We start from the raw sequence: 26,711 nt of genomic DNA, 5'->3' as shown, positions 1-26,711 counted from the left end.
GTGGTTGAGGCCCCTTCCCTGGAGACATTCAAGGTGAGGCTCGACAAGACCCTGGGCAACCTGGTCTAGTTGAGGGTGTCCCCGCTGACTGCGGGGGGTCGGACTAGATGACCTTTGAAGGTCCCTTCTGGCCCAGATGATTATATGATTCTATGATTCCTATTTATGGTCCTGTCTGCCTCTGTGATCAGCTAATAAACAGGAAAAAAGAAATATTTTATCAAGGCATGCCATTCTTAAACCTTGGTGAAATTCTTCAATTTCTTCTATCTCTCAATTTCTTCTTATATGTTCCAGCTAATGCAAGGAAGATACAGAACCGAGAAAAATCACTGCATCTACAAACATTTTTGTATTTCGCTTAGCAAGATCTTCAGATGATGTACAGTGGAAACAAGGTTAGCAACTGTATTTTAACCAAGCAACTGGTGCTCAAAAAAAAAGTAAGATTAGAACCAGACTATTCTTGGTTGATTGCACTAACTGGAATATGAAGAATGTATCATGTTAGGAGAATTTTCAAATACAGAGGTGACAAAGGAATAGTTTTAAAAGACTATGAATGAAAGAGGTTTAGACCATGGATTGGAAGAAAGGAGCATTCTTGTGTTGCGGGGTGGTCTAATTTTGCTGCATAATCATTTGATGGTAGAGGAGACCAAGTGACCTGAACAAAATTCCAACTCATTCCTTGCTACATGAATTGAGGAAAGGAGGACTGTGGACCACCCCAGAAGATCTAACCCACCCCAAAGAAAAACTCTCTAACACTGAGGTAACTGAGGGAAAGAAATATGTGCTGAATTTATAATGTTTTCAACTAGATCTATTTCTTACTGCTAAGGAAGCAGCTAAGTCTTTTATCCTCCTGCCAAAAGACCCTCTGCGCTTCTGTTTGCTTCCATTATCAGGAGCCTCTGGGGTAAGGGAAGATGCAAGAGAAACCCTACAAAAATTCCAACTGCCTTTGTCTCTCAACACCCATTTCCCATTCGGTCTATCCTCTTCCGCTCCTCTTCCTTCCTCCCAGAAGTTCTCTCCCCTCTAGCAGATCATATCACAAGAGCATAACATTCACCCTGAATTAAATGAAGGCAGGAGGACAGAAAGTAAGCAGGATAAAGGCTGCAGCTTGGGCTGTAGTGCATTCAGACTCTGAGCACTCTACTACTGCAATTGCCTCAATGCCCGCCATAAACCATTACCTGTCTTTATTCAAAATGAAAAAAAGCAAGCTCAGAAATCTCTGCCATCTTGAAGCCTAGGCTTAGCCCTAATCCTAACCCTAACTATATATAGCTCACCACCCCTATATCGCTCTCCAGAAATAAAAGAGAGCTTTCAACCCATGCTGGCACCAGCAGGGTTTTCATCCTGCCAGCACAGTTCTTGCTAAAGCCAACTCTAAATCCAAGTGCTGTAATTTTAAACCAAACCCTAGCAAAGTGACCGAGCCTGCAACAGAACCAGCAAGAGGACATTCAGTCATTCCCACATGAGAAGAAACCACAGGAACTCTTCCTGCCCAAACCAGTCCCCATCCCAGTGCAAGGGGCTTTGCAGCATTCAGCAACAGCCAAATTTTTGCACTCCTACTGTAGAGGACATACACTTTACAGGGAATATGATCCCTTTGCTGCAATGTGGCACGTATCTGGGAGGGAAGGGGGCACATGAACCCATGGGAGAAATTCCACCCAGCCTCCTCCTTCCTTCCTTCCCTCAAAGTTGTTTGCTTCCTAGCAGTGACAGGGAGGAGGTAACATATATGAGAGTAGAAATAGAGGAGGTAAACGGCACACATAGCCTGGGCTGCGGCACACACTGCGTGCAGTATCAGCTGTTTGCTGGAAAGGAATTTTCTCCTCGTCAGCCCCTGATCTTCTCAGGAGACACAGCAGGCCTAACTGAATTAACTAGCCTTGTCTTTCTCCCTGAGGTCAGGCAAAGAAGCCATGACATCCAGGTGCAATGCTGGGCAGCCATAATCACCCACGTATCTCGGGGCAGGTAAGGGTAGCTCACCTTGGAAACAGTTCAGGTGCAGGCAATTTTTATCTGACTTTTAACACAAGTTGAGAGTCAACAAAGCAGGTAAAAGAATGAGAAGATCAGAATGAGAAGCTGGGAGCGAAGGCTCTGCTAGATGGTTAGGGCAGACTGTGTCAGACACGGTTTTCGTAGGGTTTGGAGGAGATAGGTCTTTTGGAAGTAATAAACTACTCCATTCATAACAGGACTGACATAATGCCACACTGAGCTTTGGGACAAATCATGGAGTTGGGAAACATAAACATGTGGAGGGAGAAGCAAAGCATTATAGAAAAGAAAAAGCATCAATCTAAAATGAAGACATAGAGCATTATTTTCAAGGCTCTGTGGAAACAGCACAACCTCATTCAGTTGCAAAAATAACACTGAGATGAATGGGTCACTTCCTCTGCTCCCTCCAGTCTCTTATATTTTAGAAAAATAAGAAAACCCCCTTCACACACTTAGCACAGATCTAGTGTGGGGACTTTACATGCCCACAAACCCATCTCTTCCTGCCTTCTTGACAGTACATACATATCTCCCATATGCTTCCTTCCCCCTGCACAACAGTCCTTTCAGGCTTATCAGGGCTATAAAGTAGCCACCAAAGGAATGAAATTACTCATTTGCATTTGAATTACACATTTGTGTATTTTAGAGAATCACCTGGGAGCAGCTGTGACATGAAAGTCATCACAGCAAAAGTTGATTCTGCCTCTCAGTATACCAATTATATCATCTCAGGCTCAATGGCATAGCTACCAATTAAATGCTGCCAGAGTAAACAGGCATCCGACTAAAAACATCATACAGGCATTGGTACAAAAGGTGACAGTCTTGTTACAACTGTTTTCTTTCTATGGTGGTCTGCAAGGCTGCAGCTCATCGTATTAGATCATCATATAACATCTTAATAGACCTTGCAGTAGTTGTGCATCAAGATCTGAATCAATGTCTATTTTTAATGCATAACAGGTATTTCCTTATTGCAGATAATGAGGTTTATAGTTCATGCAAGCCACTTTTTCAACATATTTGTAAACAGCACTCATTATCATGGACAAACCGAAGTTGTTTGATTTTCTTTCCTAAAACTAATTACAAAATAAGATTTTTGGTTTTTAATCACAGCACAACAGACTACTTTTGGGGGATCCTCAATAAACCAGATGTTTGCTCCTAATTTTCTACTCTGATCGCATTTATTCTTAAATGAAAGAAATAAAATCAAATAAACTTGAACTGTTTCCCTGAATAATCATTTCATTGCAAGAAACACAGATGCACTAAAGAAAACTAGTTAGGAGAAAAGAAGGAATAGAAAGCTAATATGTTTTCTATTTGAATTGCGGCTACTAGAAAAAAGTGACTGACTGGAAAATGGAAACCCCCCTCTCAGATATACTTGCTTACATCCTATTTTCAGCCTCTTCACCTAGTTTCCCCTCTGGAAAACCCTGGCTGCAGGAGAAGTCACACAGTCTGGCATGCCTAAAATGGGCAGCGTATTTTCATCACCACACGTCTGCTTTCACAGCACAAAGGCAACTAAAAAGTCCCAAATTTATTTCTGGAAACTTCTGACACATCACAACACTGTTTTGCCTCTACCCACCACATCCATGCTCAAAACGCACTGAGGGAGCAGACTTTAAGCTGTTCGGCCAACACACTGAGTTCATCTCCAGCCAGCCTCCTAGTGACCGCCTGCCAATAGGGAACTGAACAAGGTCAACTTGGAACTAGCAAGTGGGTGGTCCCAGAGTGGTAAATGATGGAATTTCAGCTATCACACAGACTAACAAAATCTACTGACATCAAAACTTAAAATAGTATATTGAGTCTTTGTTTTATTAGATTGCATTCATTTAATCAATCAGGTTCTCAAACCAGGCGAGCATCATTTTCACTATCACTCAGCTTGAGCGTGAATGCCCTGTTACCCAGAACTCCCTTCCTAAATTTCCCCACCTTCAACTGGAACTGCTAATCTAGTCCTATGTACTTGAAAAATTTGAAATTTTCAAGCCAGCAGTCACCACAGGGAACAGAAATGAAACTTCACACACTAGACAGTTAACTGATTAAGGAATTAAAAGTTTTGTTGTTGTTGCTTTCGTTAATAAACCAACCTCAACCATAATTTTCACAAAGGCTTTTAGAGAACAGAGAGAGTTAGTTGTACAGTGTGCAATAAAACACATCCTTTTGTAATATATCTTGTAATTATATCTTGTAATATTATAGAACACCAGTACTCATTAAATACTTAAAATTGTTGCTACATTTTTAAGGATAGTTTTACTCCCCTGTACAATTCTCAGCCAGGTCAGCTAAAAGTCTTAAACTGAGGAGAAAATCTGTGTGGAAATTAGATGTCTGGACAACAGGCTGCATGTACTACAAGCACCTCAACACTAACTGTATCAAGTTTCTGTAACTCTTACACATGTTCAAGGTGTCTGCAGGAAGGTGTCTGAAGAACTAGACCTGCTGTCCTCTTCCGTATTTTCAGAACCAGTGCAGAACTGAGGTGCCAGCTACAGCAAAATGACATCTGTACTTACAAAGGTAAAGTAAAACCACCCCGAGGCGTGGCGTGGGCTCCATCTAGCGGACCCCAGCTTCCTTTCGTATCGCTATTGGTGAACCACTGATCTCCACAGAAAATGAGTAAGAAATAGAACTGTGGCCAGGACTTAGACCCATTTTATACACACAACTGAAAAAGATACATAGAATACTTCAATATCTAATGGCCTATTAATGTTTAAAGCAAAGAAAAAAAAAGATTTGTGGCGTTTTCAAAGTACCCGAACATTAATTGTGTATTACCCTCCTAGCCAATGAACCTGACAGCATGCAAGACCTACCTGTGGACTTGTCTTTCTAAAAGTGTCAGTTCCATGTATCACATCCCTTATTATTCTTTCTCTGAGATTACTATACTCCTTTTCGGTGAGGTCACTGTCCTCCAATTGATGGTTGCAAACTGGGCACTGTCCGCTGGAATAGCAGTGAAACAAGAAAATTAAAAGATAAGGACTTTTAAATAAGACATACCTTAAATTTTACTAACTTATCGAGTGTCTGTGTATGAGCACAAGTCTTTACAAGAACTCCAACACAGCACAATCATCAGAAAATCAGTTGTACTCTCTCTGGGATGCATCCAAAACCTACTGAAGTCACTAGAAATATTTCTATGGGATTTAGTGGGATCCAAGTAGGCTACCTCAAACGTATTTATTTCAAAAGAAAGTATTCATACAGCTATCACAACATAACTACCCTAGAGCACCTTGTCACCACTTTGTTCAGATTCTTAATCTATGGTAAAATGTGAAGTGATTTAAGTTAGTTTAGCTCCCAAAGTCTGTAACAGAGTTCACAGGCAGTAAGATAACAAGCTACCTCTTAACCAAGACAATCAACTTTAGAATTTTAAAAGTCTAAAGGCTGAAAAAAGTTGTCTAGAATTTGGTGAATTGTCATAATAGAGTATAGTAACACACACACACTCATACATAATAATAATCCATCTTACAGTGAACAACCCCTGCTCTGAGGGCAGTGAGTTATGCTCTTCTTTCATGGGCTTCAAAAGCAGCAGACTCTACCTGTGCTTTTACTTCAGAGTATGCAACACAGTGTATTTTTTTTAAACCACTAAAAAACTCCATAAGCCATTGGAGACTTTCTTACAATTAATACATTTATAGCTGCCAAATTGCTACAAAAACACAGAACTAGGTTTCAAATAGAATAACATTCAAAATAAGAATTTATAGACATTGAGAAAACCGTGCTGTAATAGAAACACATACCCAAGTTATCCCTGTGAAAATCTAACTTAGAATCATTTTGTCTTCACTGAAAATTAGGTGGGAAGGGAGAACGCCTCCATCTGCACAAATTAACTGCAGCGTGTAAATAGTATAAGTTTTCAAGAAGACATCCATTTACACTCCAAAGCTGCTCTGTTAATTTGTCGTGTTAAACAACGGTATTACGAAGCCAACCAAAAAGTAAGTCTTTAATTCCTAAACAGTAAACAAATAAGCCACCCAATAAAATGGCAGCTCTTATTTTTCTCTGTGTTTTTCTTTCTGGGACCTGCTTAGCATAACTCCTTTCTAAATGTGCATGCTAGGTCTTGTTTAATGCACATGAGTTGGAAACTGGAGTTTGGGAAATCATATGTACACAACAAAGGTTCATATTCTCAAGGATTAAAATATTTTCTTATCTAAGGAAAGGTATTTTTGTATTTATGAAAGAAGACTTCAAGACAGAATAATCAAGGCAACACCTCACTTTTAAATAAAATGTTGCATTTACCTGTCTTTAATGTTGGTCAGGTGTCCTCTCCAGTTCCCTCCTGGTATACTAATATGTACGGAGGGAAAGATAAATAAGAACATTAGATTCTTATTTAACAATACCTGAATTACAGATAAAGAATAATTCTATTCTGGTAAACATTTAGAAATAAAAGACCAATCAATCATCTACCCTGCAAAGAAATCATACAAAGATTCACATATAATTTAGCAGTACCTGAAAATATTATATAAAGAACCAGCATTTAACAATCTACAGAAAACTAACACCATCAACCTCCTCAGTTTATATATGTCAGGCTGCGCTGACAATTTTTAAGTTGCTATCCTACACGTGCATAAAGCACCTCAGAAAACAGATGGGAAAGCAGCAGGAATCAAGATTTCTATGCAGATGTCATCCTGAGAGATTAAGAAAGATACGCTCATACCAAAACGCTGCATCAAGACTTTCTGACTCATCTTTATGATCATCATCACCACCACTACCACAGCCACCATCATGCTGGTGTAAATATTCTTTTTTGCCCACGAGATCCAACTCTGCAACTGCAGACATGTCTCCCTTTGCCACTGTGTTTTTTATCACAGGCTGCACAATCACATATGCCACAGGCTTCAGAATAAGCATCCTGCTTCTGCTCTCCTTTCCCAATTCTCATGCTGATACATAGTGGTCCTTTCGTTTTCTTACAAACAGGCAACAGAAAATACTGCGCTGCTTCACTGCACACTCAGATGTCTGTACTGGATCTCGCTCTACTCACTACTAGAAGTCAGTGCTGGTCTGCTCTTCAGAAAAATCATTTTTTAGAACTAGCACCTATTCAGTAACACTCACAGAGCTCACTTCTCTGCTCAATGTACCATCAGTTTCCTTTGTCAGCAAAGGTTACCTCCCATTCTGCATCATTTTTGCAAGACTAAAAGTGACAGACGTTATCAGATCCTATTTCTTTTTGGGAACTCCATGTAAACTGCTTATTTTGGCTTATGGTGGCTTATTTTCAGCCACCAGCATATACAAGTTCAGCACTAGCAATTGGAACAGACAGGTAAACCTGAGCATTTTGTACAGGTTCACAGCCAAAAAGCCAGATGGGATTACTGATAACCTTGTTTCATCCCTCTATTATGGACTGTTTCTTCTTGTTTGAAATACTACTTCCTTTAGGGAAACACCCAACATCAATCTTAAAACATGAGCCTACCACAATCTGTCGTGAATTGTTCTAACAGTCAAACACAGCATTAAAGGTACAAACCAGGAGTTTGACTAGCTTCAGCTTGCAGCACTGGTTTGACACTATAGACTGGCAATATATAGCTCCTCCATGTACTCACTGCCCCTGCATTCTCCTTGCAATGACTTTTTACTACGATGAGTTTCCTGCGCATGCAGCACACACCTACAGGTAAGTCCTTCTCTACTCACTGGGAAAATAGCACCAGTTCATCTCAACAGAAGCCTACTCTGTCTGCTCCCAGGAAAAAGAAAATAGCTGGGGGACAGCAGTATAAACTGTTCTAATAATGGCAGTGCATTCCCACAGACACATTTTCCATTCAGGAAGACTAACTCGTAAAATGGCTGTGTAGCTCACATAAACCAAAGCCAACAGTTATAAAAAAGGCATAGATGGGCTCACATACAACACCATGACAAATATGCAGTGGGCTCAGGTGAACTACACTGTGCATGCACACCGTAACTAATTACAATTTGCAGAGTCTGACAATTACTCAGGAAAACAAGCTCCATAGCCTGCTAAATAAATACTGTGCTAAAACGAAGAGCCTCCTATTGAGATTACGAAGTCAACACTTGATCTTCACTTAACCTATGCTAAATTTGCTGCATCTTTCCTTTAAAAAGAGAAACTATCTAATTTTCAAACAACTTACTACTTCTACAGTCCAATAGATTATATGAAAAACCCTCACACCTGTCAATATTCCTTATGTACCAAGTTCAGAAACAGATAAAGTTGGACATTTTGGACTGCCATGACCCATCACAATTTCCTACTTTCCGTACCAAGGAATAATATCTAACAGGTAACATCTTTCAGAAAAGGTGAAATCAGTAAGAATTTTACCCTTTTACACTAATTTTGGAGCAAAAATAAAATTTATCTTTTCATGACAATGTGTCTCTCATGGAGAAGCAACTGCCAAAATGAGATGTTGAAGGATCTTATTAGACTTGATCTGTGGAATAATCTGAATCCCATCCTCATGAACTGGAGCTTGCTATTGAAACATTATTTACCTTTCAAACCATAGCTTTATACTCCGCATAAATGTTTTGTGAGGGTATATTTGGTTCTCTCTCAAGTATAAGAGTATACCAAACAGCTCTTTTTGTAACTCAGCACCTTTCATACCCCTGCTGAAGTCAAAAAAGGCCTGCAGGACATCCAAGGTTGGGACCAAATCCTTAGCCAGCATTTCGTGGTAGAGTTCAAAGGCAAGGTTCATTTCTTGGTGACGGCTGGCTGCTTTGATACAGGATTCATAGTTTACCCGTGAGGGAATCATAATCTTTTTTACTTCTTCCAAAAGAGTCAAGGCCATTCTCCATTGATCTGAATTACTCAGCCCCTTGATAAGAAGGTTGTAAGCCCCACTTTCTAAAATTCTAAATCTGATTTTCATTATATCATACACATCACGAATTTCTGAAATCTGTCCCTGCTGGACACACAATGTCAGATATTTGAGCAACAAATTATATGCAATGTCACCATTACTCTTTGCCACATGGGTCAGCAAGGACTTAGCCACATCAATGGGGCTGTTGTACCTGACCATACTGTTAAACATCACTTCTTCAAATATTTCAGGTGATTGAAAATTTTCCCTCAGTCTGTTCCATTCCTCAGCCTGCAAAGGTTTTTCTGGAGGCTGTACATTGGTAAACTTATGTCTTGACACAGCTTGACTTGTTAGCCGTTTCTTTGGCGCTCTAACAGAGGAAGAAAACTGGAGTTTCCTTTCAGATATTTCTTTAGTCTCCTCATCCCATCCTTTTTCTTCTTCATAATCAATTTCAGACCTTTTCTTGGTAGGAAAAGCATCAGTTCCTTTGGGATCCACTGGGAATGCAGTGCTGGAAGATGTCACAAAACTGAAATAGCTAACCTTTTCCCTATCGGGGATGCTGAAAGAGACAGCAAACAATTGGTGGCATCTTGAAACCGGCCAGAACATACGACATTTCCACAGCAAAGCCTGAAAACCCTGTTGACTAGTTTGAGAAAAGAGTGCCATCACAAGAAGAAATTATCGCACTGTATCAAACAAAGTTATAAAGTGGAAAATACAGTTTGCAAGAGGATGTTTATAATAAAGCCCAAAGACTGTCAAGCTGTATAAGCTTCAGTTTCAAAATGCTTGTTCGAGGACTTCTTTTTGCATCTTACGAAAACAAGAAATGGTAAAATCTTTTTTCACAAAAATCAACCTCTTAGACTGTGAGAACATTCATCCAAAATTGAGGGTATCTTTCTTTCTAGAGAAGATGCTTTGCAGGTTTGCAGCTTATCATTTCTGCTTGATGGTTACTGTACACTGTAAAGACGAGTACTGAGCAACTTGTAGGCAGCGAGGCAACTCTGACGCAGCTAGGCAAAAAGTGCAGGTTTTTTCCTTCCTGCCTTCATCCAAGTCGAGCCAGAAGGTTTCCTAAAAATAAAAAATAACACCGCAACATCACAACCCGCTCTGTGCTTTCCTGCCATATTTACGTTTGCATGCTGGCAAACACAAAGTTCAAGGTACCTCGACAATTTCTGGTGAGGAACCCCAACCCTGATCCCTCAGGCGCTCCCAGCACAGGGTTCCCACGCTGGCTCCCTCATGCCTTTCAGCCTGTGACAAACTTCCGTTTAACCAGGCTCCGCGATCGTAAATCCGATAATTACAGCGAAATCCCACGTTTAAACGTTAGGTTACAAACGCAAATACCGGGAGGTTGACCAGCAGGGGGGCAGGCAGCTGCTGGGGTCCACGGGGCCCCGGCAGAGCCTCACGTCCCTCACTCCGGCACGGCCGCGCCCCCATAGACTACAACTCCCAGAGTGCACAGCGGCCGGGCCCTCACAGCGCGCTGCCTGCTAGGAAAGCCTCTCTGTCTGCCCCCCCCCCCCTTACCCCTTACCCGCCAGAGCGTAACGAACCGCGCTCCCGGCTCGGGCGCCGCCCTCACCCCTCCCGGATGAGCCTACCTCTCTCGGTGCGCGGCGGCCATGGGCACCTCGGCGCTGGGAGGCGCCGGCAGGGAGTCGCTAACAGCAGCGGCAGCCGCAAGGCGGGCGGGACGCTCGCCTCCCCCTGGCGCGGAAGCGCTGCCAGGCCCGAGCCCGAGGCTGCAGCCAATCGCCTCTCACCGGGCTGGCCGTCACGTGAGGCGTGAACCGATGGGAGGCGGGTGCTCCGCCATGTCGGTTGCGGGCACGGCGCTCCGGGGGTCCGGCGCGTCGGGCAGTGCAGTGCGCCTGCGCGGCGGCCATGGACTGGAAGCGGAGCCTGCGGGACCGCCTGGCCGCCCGCCGCGCCCGTGAGTGCCCCGGGCCCGGGGCGGCGGGCAGGGAGGTGCCCCTGGGGGTGCCCGCCGTGACAAGGGGATGGAGGGGTCAGGTCTGGCGGGCGCGGGGCGGGGAGAGGCGAGGGCCGCCGTTTCGGTGTGCAGGCCGCCGTGGGGGCCCGGCAGGCCTCGGACTCGTTCTGTGGAGAAACAGGCGCCCTTATAGGTGTTAGTGGCAGGTTGGGGCGCGGCTGGGGGGCCGTGTGGTGCTGTGGAGGCCGGCTGGGCTGTAGCACGTACCCTTGTGAGAGCTTTGGCTGCGAACTCTCTTACTTGTAAGGGAGCCCCCAGAGAGCTCGTGCGGGCATATAGTGATACCCTTAAATAACGTCACCGCGCGGAAGGTGGTTTTTGTGCCGCTGCTTGCAGTAAGCAGTAGCTTAAACGATGCTACCACTGTAAAACAAGAAGGCTGCTGCTTTGTCAGGCATAAGCATGTGGCTGTTACAGTCACATACCCCATGGAGAATCAGGTGTGTGCGGTTACTGGAAGAGATGCTTTGTAGATCCTCAAATAGAACATACGTGTGACATATTCGATGTATCTGTTATATAATTTACATGATAGGCCTGTACTCCATTCATTTCCACTTAATATTTGTGTAACTGAATGGCACACTTGTATAAGCCTCAGTGTTAACTCCTATTTTCAAGCTCCTCATTAAATTAAAACTCTGGACTACAACAAGAAAATTCTTTTCTGTGTTAATCAGCCAAAAAGAGTGAACAAGAGCTAAAAGATGAAGAAATGGAATTGTTCACAAATTATTACATGGAATGGAAAGGAGGAAGAAAAAGTGACAATACGTCATATACAAACATACCACGATTTTACTACAGGGTAAGTGAGGTATCCAGATAGACTTCAGAAAGAGGCTACTCTGTGTTGTAAAGACAGTTGTGCTTATTCAAAGGGACACTTCAGCTTCAGAAGCTTAAGTACATTGAAATCTGAATTATGAGGATTGCTAAGCATATTTTTTTGTTTTGTACAATTGTGGATTTTTAGAGTTTCAAATAATTACTAAGCACCTCATCAAAGGCCATGAAATAGTTTGCTAATCAGGCAGTGGGCTTGGCTGTTTACTAAAGATAGGAAGTCCTCTTTCTCTTTCAGAGAAACTTCCCGTTTTAACTAAATTTTGACATACTGGTGTTGTATGTACGTATCTTCCTGTTTCTGTTTAGACACAATGGGATGCTACTTTATGAAAATGGTGGGTCATTAGTCTTGCAGACTAAGGATAGGTCTGTTGCTTGCATCATCCAGCAGAAATGCTTGATCCAGCAACTTATGTGTGAGATGATTCAGATTGAGCTGGGGGAGTTAGACATCTTGATATTGCTGGCCCTTGTCAACTTGACCACTCAGCTGCTGTCTAACTGTGCATGGTCCCATATTCCTTAGGATCACGAGTTTCTGCCAATTAAGTTTTCAAGTAGCTGTGCTTCAGTTGATGAATACCTATGCAACCATCCAAGTTCTGGTAGTGCTGTGCAGTTTTGCAGGTAAACATTGGCAGAACTTTCATACTGAGTGTTCTTCTATCTGTTTTGTTGGCCAGAATAAGTCTAGTGGACGTTCACACAAACACAGCAGTAAATGTCGTTTATGTGTGAGCCCTCTTGTCTTGCAGCTGTGGGAAAGTGCTTACACTGGATGGGTTATCAGGTATGAGATAGGTCTCTGTCTCTCATGTTAAAGATGTCCTGCTTTAAATAAATATTTCAATATTGAAATAGTTTGAGACAGCATGCAAGTGATATCCCTGTAGAAGCAGCAGGTACTGTACAACATTCTGGTAGATAGGTCATTATTTTCTGTCAAGTAAACGGCTTCATCAGAGTGTGTGAGTCAGGACTACTTAAGAGTACTTGCTAAATGTGTAGTTTTTGAATGGTACCACAATGTACAGAAAATTTAAACACCACAATGTTTCTAGCTCCCAGCTGAAGATGAAGTCTTGCTTCAGAAATTAAGAGAAGAATCTAGAGCAGTCTTTCTGCAAAGAAAAAGTAGAGAGCTGTTGGATAATGAAGAGCTGCAGGTAAGAAAATACTTTCTCTATGTCGCACTAATGACTTCAGACAAGACTTCCCCTTTCTGCAGAGTTTGATTATCTCCTGTCTGTCCTTATCTTGTGATAAGGTGCTTTGTATTTGGGCAGCTTTGTATTTGGGCGTGTTGCCTGGTTGTGACATACTAGCTAAAGCTGAAGTGTTGCATAGTCTTGGGCTGATAATGTCAGTGTAAAGCTTCCTCATTATGAAGTATATGAGGACTTCTGGTTTTCCAGCATATTCCAACAATTGCTGTAGTTGGCCCAGAAGAAGAAAGAAGTTCTGTTTACGTATCACTGAGAGAGACTCTAAAGATGGCTGAGTTTAGTGCAGTGCAAAGACAAAAAAGATATGACCCTAGAAATCATAGTGAGAGAGAGTGTGTGTGTGTGTTTAACACCAGTTTAGAGCAGTGGAAGTATTGCTTGTTTGCTTTTCTGGCTGAACTGACAGTATGTACTGAGTAACTGAGATCACCCTGTGGCAGAACCACATTTTTGCTGCGTTTCTTATATGCTCCGTCTTAAGCACATTTACATCTCTGGAGAGATTTTCTTAACCAAATATAAATGTCTTCTAAGAATCTATGGTTTCTACTGGACAAACATCAGACATCACCAATGATTGGGGAAGAAGCAATGATCAACTACGAGAACTTCTTGAAAGTTGGTGAAAAAGCTGGACCTAAATGCAAGTAAGGCTTTGTTCTCTTGCATAAACTTACTTTGGCTAAACCTAAGTGCTGCTGTAACTTTCAGTTGCTAAAATAGATGGAACCAGTTTAACGGTGAGATAAAATCATGTTCATGTAGTTCTTGATGAGTTAGTTGCTTTGCATCCCTGCAAAGGTGTATTGCGCTCCATCTCTGAGGGAACTTCTGATAGAGATGTCTGCAAGAGGGGTACTACATCCTTTTGAAGAGGTAATTCTCATCAGCATGAGCATTTTTAGATGTGAGTGGCCGGTAAACAGCACGTTTTGTATTTGAAGAGGAAATCTTGTCTCTGGTGATATTGCCCAATCTTCCCTAATATCTTCTGATGGAAAATTTTGTCCCAGGTGTTCTACGTACATACAGCACACAGTGAATATTCCTTCTGTATGCTCCTGTTGGAGACTGCTGTTGTGCATGTAGCTTTGTGATTGAGTTTTGGGCAGAAGCAGATTAGTTTTCAGTACTGGCAGTTCCTTTTATGTGCTTATCGTTGTAGAAGACTGGAAGCTATGGAATATATTGTACTAAAGAGAAATTAAATTGAATGAAAGCTCTTAAAACTCCCACGTCACTGAAGAGTCTCATGAGCAGCAGAGGCAGATGCTTTTGGTTGAGTTTACTGTTGTTACTCGGTGGGACCCCACTTGATGGGTGTGGTGTAGCAAATTAATGTCTTTGAACACATTCTGTATTGTTAAAACAGTATTTTACATTGTCTGTAGGTTTTGGATACTGTAACTGGATCTGTCAGTGCAGTGCAATCAGATGCATAGAAGTAGTTTTGTGTTTATGTTTTACAGGCAGTTCTTCACAGCCAAGATCTTTGCTAAATTACTCCATAATGATCCTTATGGAAGGATATCTATCATGCAGTTTTTCAATTATGTCATGCGAAAAGGTTAGTTGATGCTTCTTCTGTGTTAATGATGTGCAGAGTGATGGGAATAACGGGCCCATTTGCAACAAACAGCAAACCCCAGAGCTGCAGGATGCTTCTTGTGAAGAAGTCTGTGAAAATTGTATGCATTTCAAAAAGGCCTACACAGATGGACACAACAGAGATTCTTTCAGAGGTCTTTATTTCATTTGCTTCACCCAGAAATTTTAAGTCTTTTGTATTTATGGTGATACCTTTTGTCCTAAAAAAAAAAAAACAACGCAAAACCAAACCAAAACCCTCCAAAAAACCCAAACAAACCAGCCACATGCAGGCTAACAAAAATCCCCACCAAATTTAGAGACAGGAAGCCTTTTGGCCTGTCACATCTCAGTCAGATTTCGTTTTCAGACTCTGGCCAACGTAAGGTCCCATTGCACTGTTTGTTTGCAAGTCCCTCTGTAGTCAGTTGAGTAAGAATCCTTGGTTTTGCTGGTTCACAGCATTGGAATTGCCTAATAAAGTTAGTCCGGTAGCCTGTCTGTGCAGTAGCTGAGATCATTTCTATTGTCTGTTGTACAGCATTCTGTATGAGGGCTAAAGACCAGGCCAGGTATTAAAGGAAGAGAAGACTTAAATTCCTGTAGGAATTTCAGTTAATACTTTAGGTTGGAATTAGTGATTTCCATCTGTATTTACTGCTAAATGTCCTTCAGTATGACACTGAAAGGAGAGGAAAGAACCAGATGATGAAGAGATTTGCTCTGCAGCTGCTTGAGCTGATCCAAGTTGGGGCAGCGCAGTCCCGCATTTCACCTTGTTTTGCTGACGCTCATGCAGCAGAGCGTCAGCTTCCAGAGCGGCGCTGCAGCCGGGAAGATGCCATATCACCCTCAGCTTAAAACATCTTAAACTGCTCTGCCTTGGGTGCCTGATGGTGTTCTCTAACGAGCTGAACTCAATGAGCTTTTGGGGTTTGTCTTTTATATGCTTATTACATTTTTAGGAATAGCTGCATGTATTCACATTCTTGTGCTGAACATGTAGCATTCTGTCTTTCTCCTTCCTGCCTCCAGCTGGAGAATTTCCCACAGTCCATGGGTTACAGCCTTTCTTCCTCTTTCTTAATGATCTACGCAGCCCTTTTGGGAGGGAATGAGGGAATGGTGAAGTCAATTGAATAATGGTGAAGCATTTCCCAAAGCACCACCTGCCGCCAGTAACACTCTCCCCGTCAGTAGGAAAGGTGGTCAAGTCTGTTGGCCTTGTCCAAACAAGTCAAGCCTAGTAAAAGTGTCTTGAGTCACCTCAAGGTGCATGATGCACTTACCTTTTAAGCTCCAGCCAATAAAGAAACAGCCTCACTCTGTAACCTCTGTCATCCCTGAGACCACTCTGACAAGCACTTACCTTAAAGAGACAAATGTTGGTGTGAAACGCAGCTTGTATTTTGTAAGAGGAACTTTTAAACTGTCTCTTCGTAAAATGGAAGTTAAATTTAACATGGAGTGTGTGAATAATTGTTTTTATGCCTAATCTGTACTCCATCTCTGTTACTGTGTTTTAACAACGGCCTCAAGCGGATTGTCCCATAGACTGTCTGATTAATGCGCCTTCTCATTGCAAAAATAGACGCTGGTGCTATTCTAATTCTCCTGTTGTAACTCAGAAGTGAGGGCAGGACCTTTGGCTGTAGCTGCAGCATCTCATGCTGCACAAGGGGCTGCAGCAATCTGACAAGTAGTCTGTGTATGACATCGTACAGCTGTTTGTAATGCAGGGAAAATGCGCTGCTACATGTATCTAGGTCAGTGAGAGAGAACCAATCCATGTGATTCCGTGTACCAGATAAAATGTGGTGTCTGCTCAGCCGTTTCTCACATCTGGTTATTATAAGGCAGTCTTGGCCACAGCCTACCATACATAGCGTCAGTGACTCTTACCAACTTTGAGATTGAAATGGCATTTCTAAGCAGGGCTGGTACGTACCATGGCTTTGCTTAAATCTCAGAAAAATGGGAAAACAGAGACACTTAACATCCAACAGTGCCTTGTGGCCTTTCAGATAACTTCGAGTTTTGGTGAGGCCTCAAAAACCCCCTAGGTTTCTTGCATTGTAATTTTGGTTTCTGTTTTACAGTATGGCTTCATCAGACAAGAATAGGTCTCAGTTTATATGATGTGGCAGGACAGGGCTACCTCAGAGAATCAGTAAGTAAATTCTTGATTAACCTAATGTCTGCCTTTACTCAAATGACAGAGCATCAGAAAGGCTCTAATTTTCTGTCAGTCTTATATCGTAATCTAGATTTCGTAATCTAGATTTGGAGTGGGCACATTTGTTTGGATAAATAGTTGTCTCCATATTCTAGAGATTTGGTGCTGAGAGTGCTGCTAACCTTTTTTAACATGTGGGTAATTAGCTGAAAAATAAATTGTAGATACCAAGGTTTCATGTCATTAGCACTTCACTAGATTTAGTAGGATATAGTAGAAATCACAAAAAAAGGATGGCTAGAGTGGGCCTCAGTGAATCACTCTCCTGTTCTAACAGTTGTTAATATTATAAAATAAATAAGAAGGTTCTAGTTACTACTGTATTTAAAAAAAAAAAAAATCTATTAAAGAGTATTCCTCAATAGGATAATCTGATTAGGAGTTATGCATTGGTATTTGAAAGAGGTACAGTTGAATGCATTTATATTTACATGTATATCATCTCCTTTGTTAACATTCTGCTTATTTGCAGACCGCCTCAGTCATGGCATCACATGTGCGTGTATGTGAATTAGGATTTCTTGCTCGGACATAAAAGCTTTTTTGCCTGCTTTCATGGTCTTTCCTGCATTGTTGCAGGATTGTCTTTTTAACAAAATATACTTGAAAGTCAGGGTGGAATATAGCAAACATGCAACAATAGTAGTGTTTAAAGCTTGTTTTCTTTTCTTTCTTAATTCTGCAGGACTTAGAAAACTATATTTTGGAGCTCATCCCTACTTTGCCTCAACTGGATGGTTTAGAAAAATCTTTTTACTCCTTCTATGTCTGCACAGCAGTTAGAAAGTTCTTCTTCTTTCTGGATCCTCTCAGAACAGGTAGATCCATGTTTTCAAAATTCTTAACATATGGGAGTATTTTCACTTTTAAAACGTTTCCACTGAAGCTACTTGTGTTTTCAAAGTAATACGTAGTTGTCTTTGTAGGCTTTTGTTCAGCTATCTTGTATTTGAAGATAAAGACTCACAGTCTTCAGTGGAGATTAATGTGGGTCTAATAATTTACTTCTACAGCTAATGAATTTATATGAGATGCCCATCGGTTGTGGTACTATAGAGTTATCTCATAGAAACTGACAGATAAGGTATTATTTCATCATAACGCACCATTAGCAGTAGCTAATTTTGTAAGTGTTTAGGATGAATAGAAAACACAGTAACTAACAACAGAACTGCTTGGCAGAGCATCCACAGGGATGGAAATGCTGAAGAATGCTTATTGTGATGTGGATGTGCTGTTTCTGGGATTAAATTTGCGTGCACCATGTAAACTCATTAGAAAAGGTTTGCAGTTATGGCTGCTAATCCTTATTACAGATGTAGCTCCCTGGGACCACAGTTTGCTTTTTCATACGCCCTTGATTTAAGTCACAAATTGCATGTGTTCTCAAGATCTAGCTGTGCCACTCGAAGTCGTCAGAATTGTGTGAGCAGTAGCCTCTGGCAGAGGTAGTTGCAAACACATGGAGAGGGGGTGTGTGAAGTTAAAAAGCCATTATTTTGCACAGCTGTTTGTGCAGTGTCTGCGCACAAGTCAAAGCTACACCAGCAGAAGTGTGTTCTGACACTTTAGCTTTGTGTCACATCTGTAGTCTCTGAAGGTGTAAAAATATCACATCACTTAAGAGACTATTATTCCAACAAATGTGTGCTTTCTTTGCATTTTTTTATATTACATTTGGAGTTGATGTTGAACACTTGCATTATATTTAATTTAGTTTTCTGGCTTTTAAGGCTTCAGGATAACTCCTGCCAATATCAGGCTAGTTTTATTCAGTTGTTTTAAAAGCTATTTTAATTTCATCTCTTAAATTTCAGCCTTGGTTTTGTTTTTTTAAAAATACATTTTTTATTCTGCTCAGAATACTTCTTTCTTAAGTATAACCCCCTAGATGAGAACAGTCAAATGGGCATGTTGGCTGGGCAACTGTTAAAATGTGTTTTCCTTTTCTTGCTGCAGGGAAGATAAAGATACAGGATATTTTAGCTTGCAGCTTCCTGGATGACTTATTGGAGGTAAAGATCTCTTAGTATATACTATTGTATTTTAATTTACTCTTTCTGAATTCTAACTTCATGTTTCACTTAGTTAAGGGATGAAGAACTTTCTAAGGAAAGTCAGGAAACAAATTGGTTTTCTGCTCCTTCTGCATTAAGAGTTTATGGTAGGTTCCTTTATATGTGAATGCTTCCCCCCCATCCCCACCCCTTTTCCCTCTCTTCTCTGCCTTGTATGACTCAGTCACATTCTTAGTGTTATTTTTCCTCTGGTTTTGTCTCTTTAAAACCTCCTGATAACTTGTCTTTTCAACTCCAGCCATCCTTTCAGTGTATCTTCCTGACTTTCTTTACAGTTTCAGTTCTCCACTGTTGCTCTATACCACGGTTTTATCCTCTGTCATTTTGTGCTTGTTGCACAAGGTACAAGATTCCTCTGTAACCTTCTCTTCTGACTGTTCTATTCATGCTTTTGCATGACCTTTACCTCTTTTTTTCATGCTTATAGCAGATCCTTTTAAAATAATATGCCCTTAGCCTTCTGCTCTTTTCTCTGTATACACAGCCTTTACTTTTGAGCCATTACCTTAGAGTAGAACTAATAACACCTCATTATGGGAATCCTGCTTCCCCCCGACCATGTGCTGTGTTCATTTATGATGCTGTATACGTATTATTTTGGATCTAGCGTATTCCCACTTAACTGCATTAACTTTATAATGAAAATTAAATAAATGTTTTAAAAGTGCTGAATTTTCTTTCTCTGTTGAAACAGTTCTTCGCTGATACTGGTATGTTATGTTTTGCCATCTATATCTCCCCCCCCAGGCCAGTACTTAAACCTTGATAAAGATCACAATGGCATGCTCAGCAAAGAAGAACTGTCGCGGTATGGAACAGGGACTCTGACAAACATATTTTTGGACCGTGTCTTTCAGGAGTGCTTAACTTATGATGGTGAAATGGTAATCACATATTTTCACTTTGTTCACAATATAAAAACTTTGGCTTATTGAGACGGGAAATGTCTCATAATCAGTATCTTTAAAATAAAGAGTAGCTTGAGGTGAAGTAACTTTTGTTCATCATTGTGCACACAAATGACCATGCAGCAGATTAGAAAATTAGTTTTCTTAACAGCAAAGTGATTGCAGTGTGGCTTAAAGACAAGTTGCTTGTTTTGAAAAGCAGAGGTGATACAAAATCCGAGCAGCCTAGGATAAAGCTTCTTGTAGATTCAATAATGTAAAGTGCGTGTTGAAAAAACGTATAGATGTAGCAAGGCTTTTTAGTTACATGTAATTCTTTAAAGACAACCAAAGGCAAGTGGGCCACTTGCCACTTGAGTAGAGCAAGTTAGCTAACATATCCACTTCTTCATTAAGTCAACAGTGGTTTTTGTTGCAAGCTTTCCATAGCTGTGAAAAATGGGAAGTCTAAATAAGTTAGAGTTAAAATAAGAACTTATATTTATTTTGAAAGCTTTACTTAATGTATTGCTCCTCTTGTCTGCATTCAGATGACTGAACTCTAAAAGTGATAAATTGCAAATGCAGTATACAGTCTTCTGCCGCATCAGCAGTTTTTTATAGAATCACAGAATCATTGACGTTGGGAGAGATCCTCTTAATTGCCCTTTTTTGAACTTGCTGCAGTGGGTCCATCTCTCTTTGGTATTGGGTTGGACCAGACAGGACCCAGTACTCAGGTGTGCATGCTGAGTAGAGGAGAAGGATCAGCTTCCTCCACTTGCTAGCAAAGCTCCTCCTCATGCAGCTCGGGATGCTCCCGCCTTTCCTGCAAGGGCCCCTGCCTGGCACGTGGTCAGTTTTGTTGCCCGTCAGGACTCCTGGGTCTGTCTGTGCAAAGCTGCTTTCTGAGTAGTCAGCTTCCAGCACGTGCTGGTGCATGGCCTTAGTCTAACCCAGATGCAGGAGTTTGTATCCCCTCTGTTGGACTTGGACAATGCTCCCGTCGGCCCGTTTTTCCAGCCCGTCAAGGTCCCTCTGAAAGGCAGCACAACTCCCTGGAGTTTAAGGTCGACATGGTTATTATGTACACATGACTGAAGGATTTCTGTCCTTGTCACAACTATATCTTGATTGGGAAACTAATAATCAGTACTAACGGAAAAGAGAAGCATAATACATATTTTTGAGGTCTACTAATGCTTCTACCACATGATTTATCAAACTACCTAGTCTGGTCTAAGGCTTACATACTTTAATTGGCCATATAGTTCACCATTTGGTACCAGTAGGCTTACTGCCACTGGACATTTAATTTGTGGTAATGAGAACCTTTTATATGGCTTTTCTTCATTAGTTGCATATGTTCAGCAGTCTAAAGATGTATTAAACATTGTTTAAAAGTATATATCTCGTCTTTTGGATTTATGCTTGGAATCCTGTTTTACCTCTAAAATGACAGGATTTCCTATCCTCAGCAGTTATTAAAAACTAACTTTTCTGTTCATGTTGGTGGTAGCAGCCATTTTCTATTTCATGTTGTCTTTTTCAGAAAATAGACTGATCCCCTACAATGAAATAGCTGCCAATTATAAAGTTCCTGCTTGCAAAATCAATTTAGAAAGAAGACTGTAATAAACATGATTGTATCTACTTTTAGGACTATAAAACCTACCTGGACTTTGTGCTTGCATTAGAAAACAGAAAGGAGCCTGCAGCTCTGCAATATATTTTCAAACTGCTTGATATAGAGAACAAAGGATACCTGAATGTCTTTTCCCTTAATTATTTCTTTAGGGTAAGTCTCTTTATACAGGTAGGCCATTTTCTGTGTTTATAGTGTTATAGCCTGTGTGCTTCTGCATGCAGATCTGCAGGAAATCACTTTAAATTGCCAGTACCCACTGGGAGGCTAGTAACTACTTCTAAGAAGATTTAAAATACTAAAAAAATATTCCAAAACTTGGAAAGAATTCAAAAGGTATTTTTAGTATTTTATCTGCAGTTGAAATTAACTGTTTTGTTTAGGAAAAACATTTTCTATTGATTTTTTTTCTTTTAAATTGAAATTGTCTTAAAATTGCCTAATGATTACCTATTAAAATCTTCATGATGGTTCTAATTGGTTATTGCCCATGGTTTTAATTTCCACTGCAATCCTGAAATTCAGTAGAAGAAATGAAAATAATGAAATGCAGTGATGGGCCTGTACAGCCGTGGGATTTTTCATTCAGTGTATTGATTGCAAAAAGCTTCTTGCATTTTTCATATTCTATATTTTTAATTGTTGCTCCCAGAATAGATTTAAAATAAGCTTAATTTTTTTTTAGTTGCTATTAAAATTAACATAAGGCTTGTAAAGTCTTCCTCCAAATTGTGCTTTGCGTGTGAATGGGTTTTTTGTTTTTCTTCTGGTTTGTGGTGGTTTTGGTTTAGGGGGAGGCAGATGTTTTGTTGTTTTGTCTTATTTTTTTTAATAGATACCTGAGGTGCCTTGGGAAGGGAAATGCCATGCAGGAAAAGAGTATTTTTGCTATGGATGGTTTAGGCTGAGTTATGCAGGATGCTTTTTTCATGGACAAGGTCCCTTCAGTGATATCTATTCAGACAAGGGACAAGCACTTTGATTTTCTTCATGTGGATCTTTGCATTATAACTGCCAAAATAAACAGTGTCATTGTACTTAGCCATATGCTCAAGGTATGATGAGCAAGGTATATAGTTCATTCAGCTCATTCAGCTCATTCAGGCCTGCTCAAGGCATAATCTTATATCCACATTATTTCTATATTGTAGCATGTTTCCAGTTGAACATCAGCTTTGATAGTGACTACAGCCATATCATTTTGTAAAAATAAGACCTATCTGGAAGACCTTTTCTAAAATGGAAAGGCTTTTTTTAAAAAAAAGCAACCCCCCATAAAAAACCCTACAACTTTTTTTTTTTTTTCTTTTAGTTCCTTGAAAACATCAAATAATTTAGTGTGGAATAGGCCTTTGGAAGTCACCTGTTCAGAGCATGGTTAGGTCAAGTTGCTCAGGGCTTTGCCCAGGCGAGTTTTGGGTATCTCCAAGGAGGGAGGCTCTATGGCCTCTTTGGGCAACATGTTCTGCTCTCTTACTACCCTGAGAAGGCTTTTCTCCCCTCACCCTTTCTCCCATCTTTGTCTAATTGGAATGCCTCTTGCTGCAGCCGGTGTCCACTGCCTCTCGCCCTTCACTGTGTGTCTCCAAGAAGAGTCTCACTGTGTTGTCTCTGACCACCTGCTGGGTAGCTGAAGATGGTCATTGAATTTCCCCCACCACCCCAGCCTTCTCTTCTCCAGGGGAACCGATCCCCCTCTCCAGCCTCTCCCCTCAGCTGTGCTGGACTTTACCTCCCCAGGCGTCCTGATAGCCCTCTAGTGGATTCCCACTGGTTTTTCAGTGTCTGATAAAGAGGATACCAAAGCTGTCAGGCTGCATCTGGAGTACTGTCTCCAAATGTTGAGTCAGGAAGAATAATCACCTCCCCAAACCTGCTGGCTATGCCTGTACTGAGGCAGCCCAGTATTTATCTGCTTTTGTCACTGCAAGGGCACCCTGCAGATTCTTTTTCAACTTCTTGTGCCTTTTGAACATCATAATGAACTTTGTTTAGGAGTTGTAGCTGTGTGGGGCAACTGTCGGGCCACGATCTGGCAATACTAAGGATCCTAAAACAACTAAGCAATGACTCGTCTGCTCTCCCTGCTTTTACAGCTCACCATTCCCACCACTTTCTGCACTTCTGCTCACATGGCAGAAGGATTCAGGGAGGCCATGGGCCGTATCAACTGTCTCTGACTCTGATTTTATTAAAGGGTGGTGATTTACAGTTTCACATTTTACAAAAACATGAATTTTAGTGTTGTCATAGTACATCAGTGATTCTAATATGGAAGCAATTTAACCAAGGTAATTCTGCATAAGCTACTGTGCCATAACTGCCATTAGGTGACACCTCAAAGGCATTGACGTGCTGGAGCAGGTCCAGAGAAGGGCAACGAAGCTGGTGAAGGGTCTGGAGAGTAAGTCTTATGAGGAGCGGCTGAGGGAGCTGGGGTTGTTTAGTCTGGAGAAAAGAAGGCTGAGGGGAGACCTTACCCCTCTCTGCAACTACCTGAAAGGAGGTTGTAGAGAGGTGGGGGTTGGTCTCTTCTCCCAAGTCACAGGTGACAGGACAAGAGGAAATGGCCTCAAGTTGCGCCAGGGGAGGTTCAGATTGGATATTAGGACAAATTTTTACACTGAAAGCATTATTAAGTATTGGAATGGGCTGCCCAGGGAAGTGGTTGAGGCACCATCCCTGGAGGTATTTAAAAGACGGGTTGACATAGTGCTTAGTGACATGGTTTAGAGATGTGGTTTTTTGTTTTTGTCGGAGTTAGGTTGATGGTTGGACTAGACGATCTTAAAGGTCCCTTCCAACCTGGACAATTCTGTGATTCTAACTGTTACTGCGCGTGTCTCCAGTTACCTGCTTACTCTATGGCTTAGTTATTGAAAAGATTCCTCGACTACAGCAGATGCTTGATCATACTCCAGAATGTGTCCCTCCTGTAAGCTTCTGGAAATGGAATGTTCTTAGTTTTCCTTGAAATCAGAACAGTCCTTTTTGACTCTGTGAATAATTGCTTTTCTGCTAGCGTACGTGTGGGTGGGTCTGCACCTACCCAGGCTTTGCTGATACAGCTGTGCTGACGAGGCTCTGCTGCTTGTGCTAGTGAAACAATACATTTTGTTCATAGCTGTTATTTTCAGGCAGAGGTTTGGTGATGGAGCTGTTTAAATAGTACCACGTTAAAAGAACTAACAGTAGGGAATACTGTTTTGCTCAAAACGAGAAATGCCCATTTACAGCGTGAACAAGGAGAACGCTTCCATGCATGGACAAATGCTCAAATAGACAAACACATTGTCTCCCTCACATTATTATTATTATTATTTGACCAACCAGAATACAGGTTCCATTTTCAAAGTAATTGAAAGTGTGAGTATTCACACTGCTTTGTGTGTCTGCTAGTCAGTCTTCTCCCTTCTCTCTTTCCCTAGTCTGTATTTCACAATCTGTCAGGAAACGGAATCTTCTGGTTCGCATGTATTACTGTCCTAAGCTTTGAGTGCTGAGCGGTAATGTTCGAGTGTCTGCATATCCATCCCATGTGCTGTGTGCTCAAACGCTGGTCATAATGAAAGTTGGATTCCTGTCATACTGACTAAGAGCTGTGAACATAGAGATGCGTACCGCCGGTTATGCCTTAACTCACCCACCTCACTTGTGGAGGAGAATTGCCTGCAAGCTGTACCACGAATGCTTTGTCACGGGGCAATACAACTTAAAATGCAGAAGCATTAAAAATGTTCATACAGTGTCAGTATAATACTGCACTACCTGTTCCTAACTGTTCTTTTGTTTCTAGGCCATTCAGGAACAAATGAAAATCCATGGCCAAGAACCAGTATCTTTTCAGGATGTCAAGGTTAGTTTTGCTGAATGGAGTACTGCGTGAAATACTGGAATAAGCCTTGTATAGTTTACTTATGTTATATTGTAGTTTCTAGGTTGCTGTGTATTTACTTGCAGAGTAGTAGAGGTATCTGACTTGTCCTACTCGTAGGTTTGAACATGTTTTCTGTTCAGCAGTTGCCTGTAAGAAATGTGGTACGCGCTGTTCTAGTACTTTCCTTACTAACAGACCAAGTACCTATTAAATACAGGTTGCTGTGCCTTGTGCTTGAAGATACTCGGTGTGTCTATTTTACGATTCAGGATCATCCCTTGGGGCAGGGGCTTGGGACTGGTGACTAAAAAAACCTGTCTAAAACTACTTTACATTTAGCAGTTTTAGTATTTAAAAGGTACAAGAGCCTTTATAAATTTAGGTGATACAAGTGAACTGAGTTTCACATTGCCACTTTGAGGCCAAAGCCTCCCGAGAAAAGTGAATTCTTACTTGAAATGTGGTTGCTGAGTACACTGCTCCTATCTGTTGCCAATTATTGTGCTTTGTATCTTAACTGGTTTGGGACTTAACAGCTCTTTTTGTCAATTGGTGTGGCTGGCACTAGTTACCCAAAGATCATTCTGTATATGGTATAAAGTAGCCATTATTCTGCTCATTAATGTGGGGGGTGTGTGTGCGTGTGTGTCCCCAATTTTTACTTTTTTTTTTTTTTGTTTGTTTTTTTAGGATGAAATCTTTGATATGGTAAAGCCTAAGGATCCTTACAAAATCTCCCTTCAAGACTTAATCAATAGCAGTCAAGGAGACACTGTTACCAGCATTCTAATTGACCTGAATGGATTCTGGACATACGAGAACAGAGAGGTCCTTGTGGCGAGTGATAATGACAGCGCTGCTGATGTTGACGATACGTGACTTTGAACAGGAGCAGGCTGTATCCATAGAGATATCTCAGTCCCATGCACCATTTTTTAAAAAATAAATACTTTGGACTTTTTCCTTGTGTACCAAGTCCTGTTCTTATTTGAGTACCCTATTCTGGAATGTGAATTTATCCTGGAAGGATGTGGTTCTTGGTATCTTCAGCACTGGCCTGTATCCGCTCAGCTGTCCCAGGCCTCCCACTGCATTCTCTATGGCTTCCTCTAAAAAGAACACTTGAACCTTCTCTTCTAAAGACAAAAATCTTTAGTAAAAGGTAAAGAGCTTAGGCCTTTTTCTTCTATACGTGTCTAACAGAAAGGATAAGTAAATAATTATTTAACTGACTGAATATTTACCTATTTCTTAAGAGTTTTCATTAACCGAAATAAAACCACACTAGGTTCAGGTCTAGTTAAAACTAATCCAAAGATGAGGCTTTC

General features: G+C 41.1%; 2 protein-coding genes across 2 annotated transcripts in view; one reads left to right on the top strand and one right to left on the bottom strand.

Annotated features, from left to right (window-relative positions):
* PRORP (protein only RNase P catalytic subunit) overlaps window positions 1–10,720 on the bottom strand; it is a 47,204-nt gene extending 36,484 nt beyond the window's left edge. Inside the window, exons 1-4 of the mRNA XM_074149170.1 lie at window positions 10,607–10,720; window positions 8,650–10,064; window positions 6,376–6,423; window positions 4,908–5,040 (exon numbers count right to left, since the gene is read on the bottom strand). Of these exons, the coding sequence (XP_074005271.1) occupies window positions 4,908–5,040; window positions 6,376–6,423; window positions 8,650–9,650 (1,182 nt within the window). The 5' untranslated portion in view covers window positions 9,651–10,064; window positions 10,607–10,720. The remainder of the gene's footprint in view (window positions 1–4,907; window positions 5,041–6,375; window positions 6,424–8,649; window positions 10,065–10,606) is intronic.
* A 67-nt stretch (window positions 10,721–10,787) lies between these two features.
* PPP2R3C (protein phosphatase 2 regulatory subunit B''gamma) lies at window positions 10,788–26,345 on the top strand. Its single transcript, XM_074149436.1, has 13 exons — window positions 10,788–10,938; window positions 11,679–11,806; window positions 12,909–13,013; window positions 13,608–13,720; window positions 14,543–14,640; window positions 16,760–16,830; window positions 17,582–17,714; window positions 18,856–18,911; window positions 18,985–19,060; window positions 19,722–19,858; window positions 21,522–21,659; window positions 25,303–25,362; window positions 26,074–26,345. Exons 1-13 carry the CDS (start codon window positions 10,890–10,892, stop codon window positions 26,260–26,262), a joined length of 1,353 nt encoding a protein of 450 aa, XP_074005537.1. The 5' UTR covers window positions 10,788–10,889; the 3' UTR covers window positions 26,263–26,345.
* The last annotated feature ends 366 nt before the right edge of the window (window positions 26,346–26,711 follow it).

This window comes from Numenius arquata, chromosome 6 (assembly GCF_964106895.1).
Source record: "Numenius arquata chromosome 6, bNumArq3.hap1.1, whole genome shotgun sequence".
NCBI lineage: Eukaryota > Metazoa > Chordata > Aves > Charadriiformes > Scolopacidae > Numenius > Numenius arquata.
Note: the sequence above shows the minus strand (reverse complement) of the source record. Positions and strands in the feature narration are given on the sequence as shown.

Bases quoted from the DNA above. Each gene is read 5' to 3' on its own strand.
- PPP2R3C (XM_074149436.1), top strand. From the start codon at position 10,890: ATGGACTGGAAGCGGAGCCTGCGGGACCGCCTGGCCGCCCGCCGCGCC. The intron at 14,641-16,759 runs GTTAGTTGATGC...TCTGTTTTACAG, and splicing joins CAATTATGTCATGCGAAAAG to TATGGCTTCATCAGACAAGA. The intron at 25,363-26,073 runs GTTAGTTTTGCT...TTGTTTTTTTAG, and splicing joins TATCTTTTCAGGATGTCAAG to GATGAAATCTTTGATATGGT.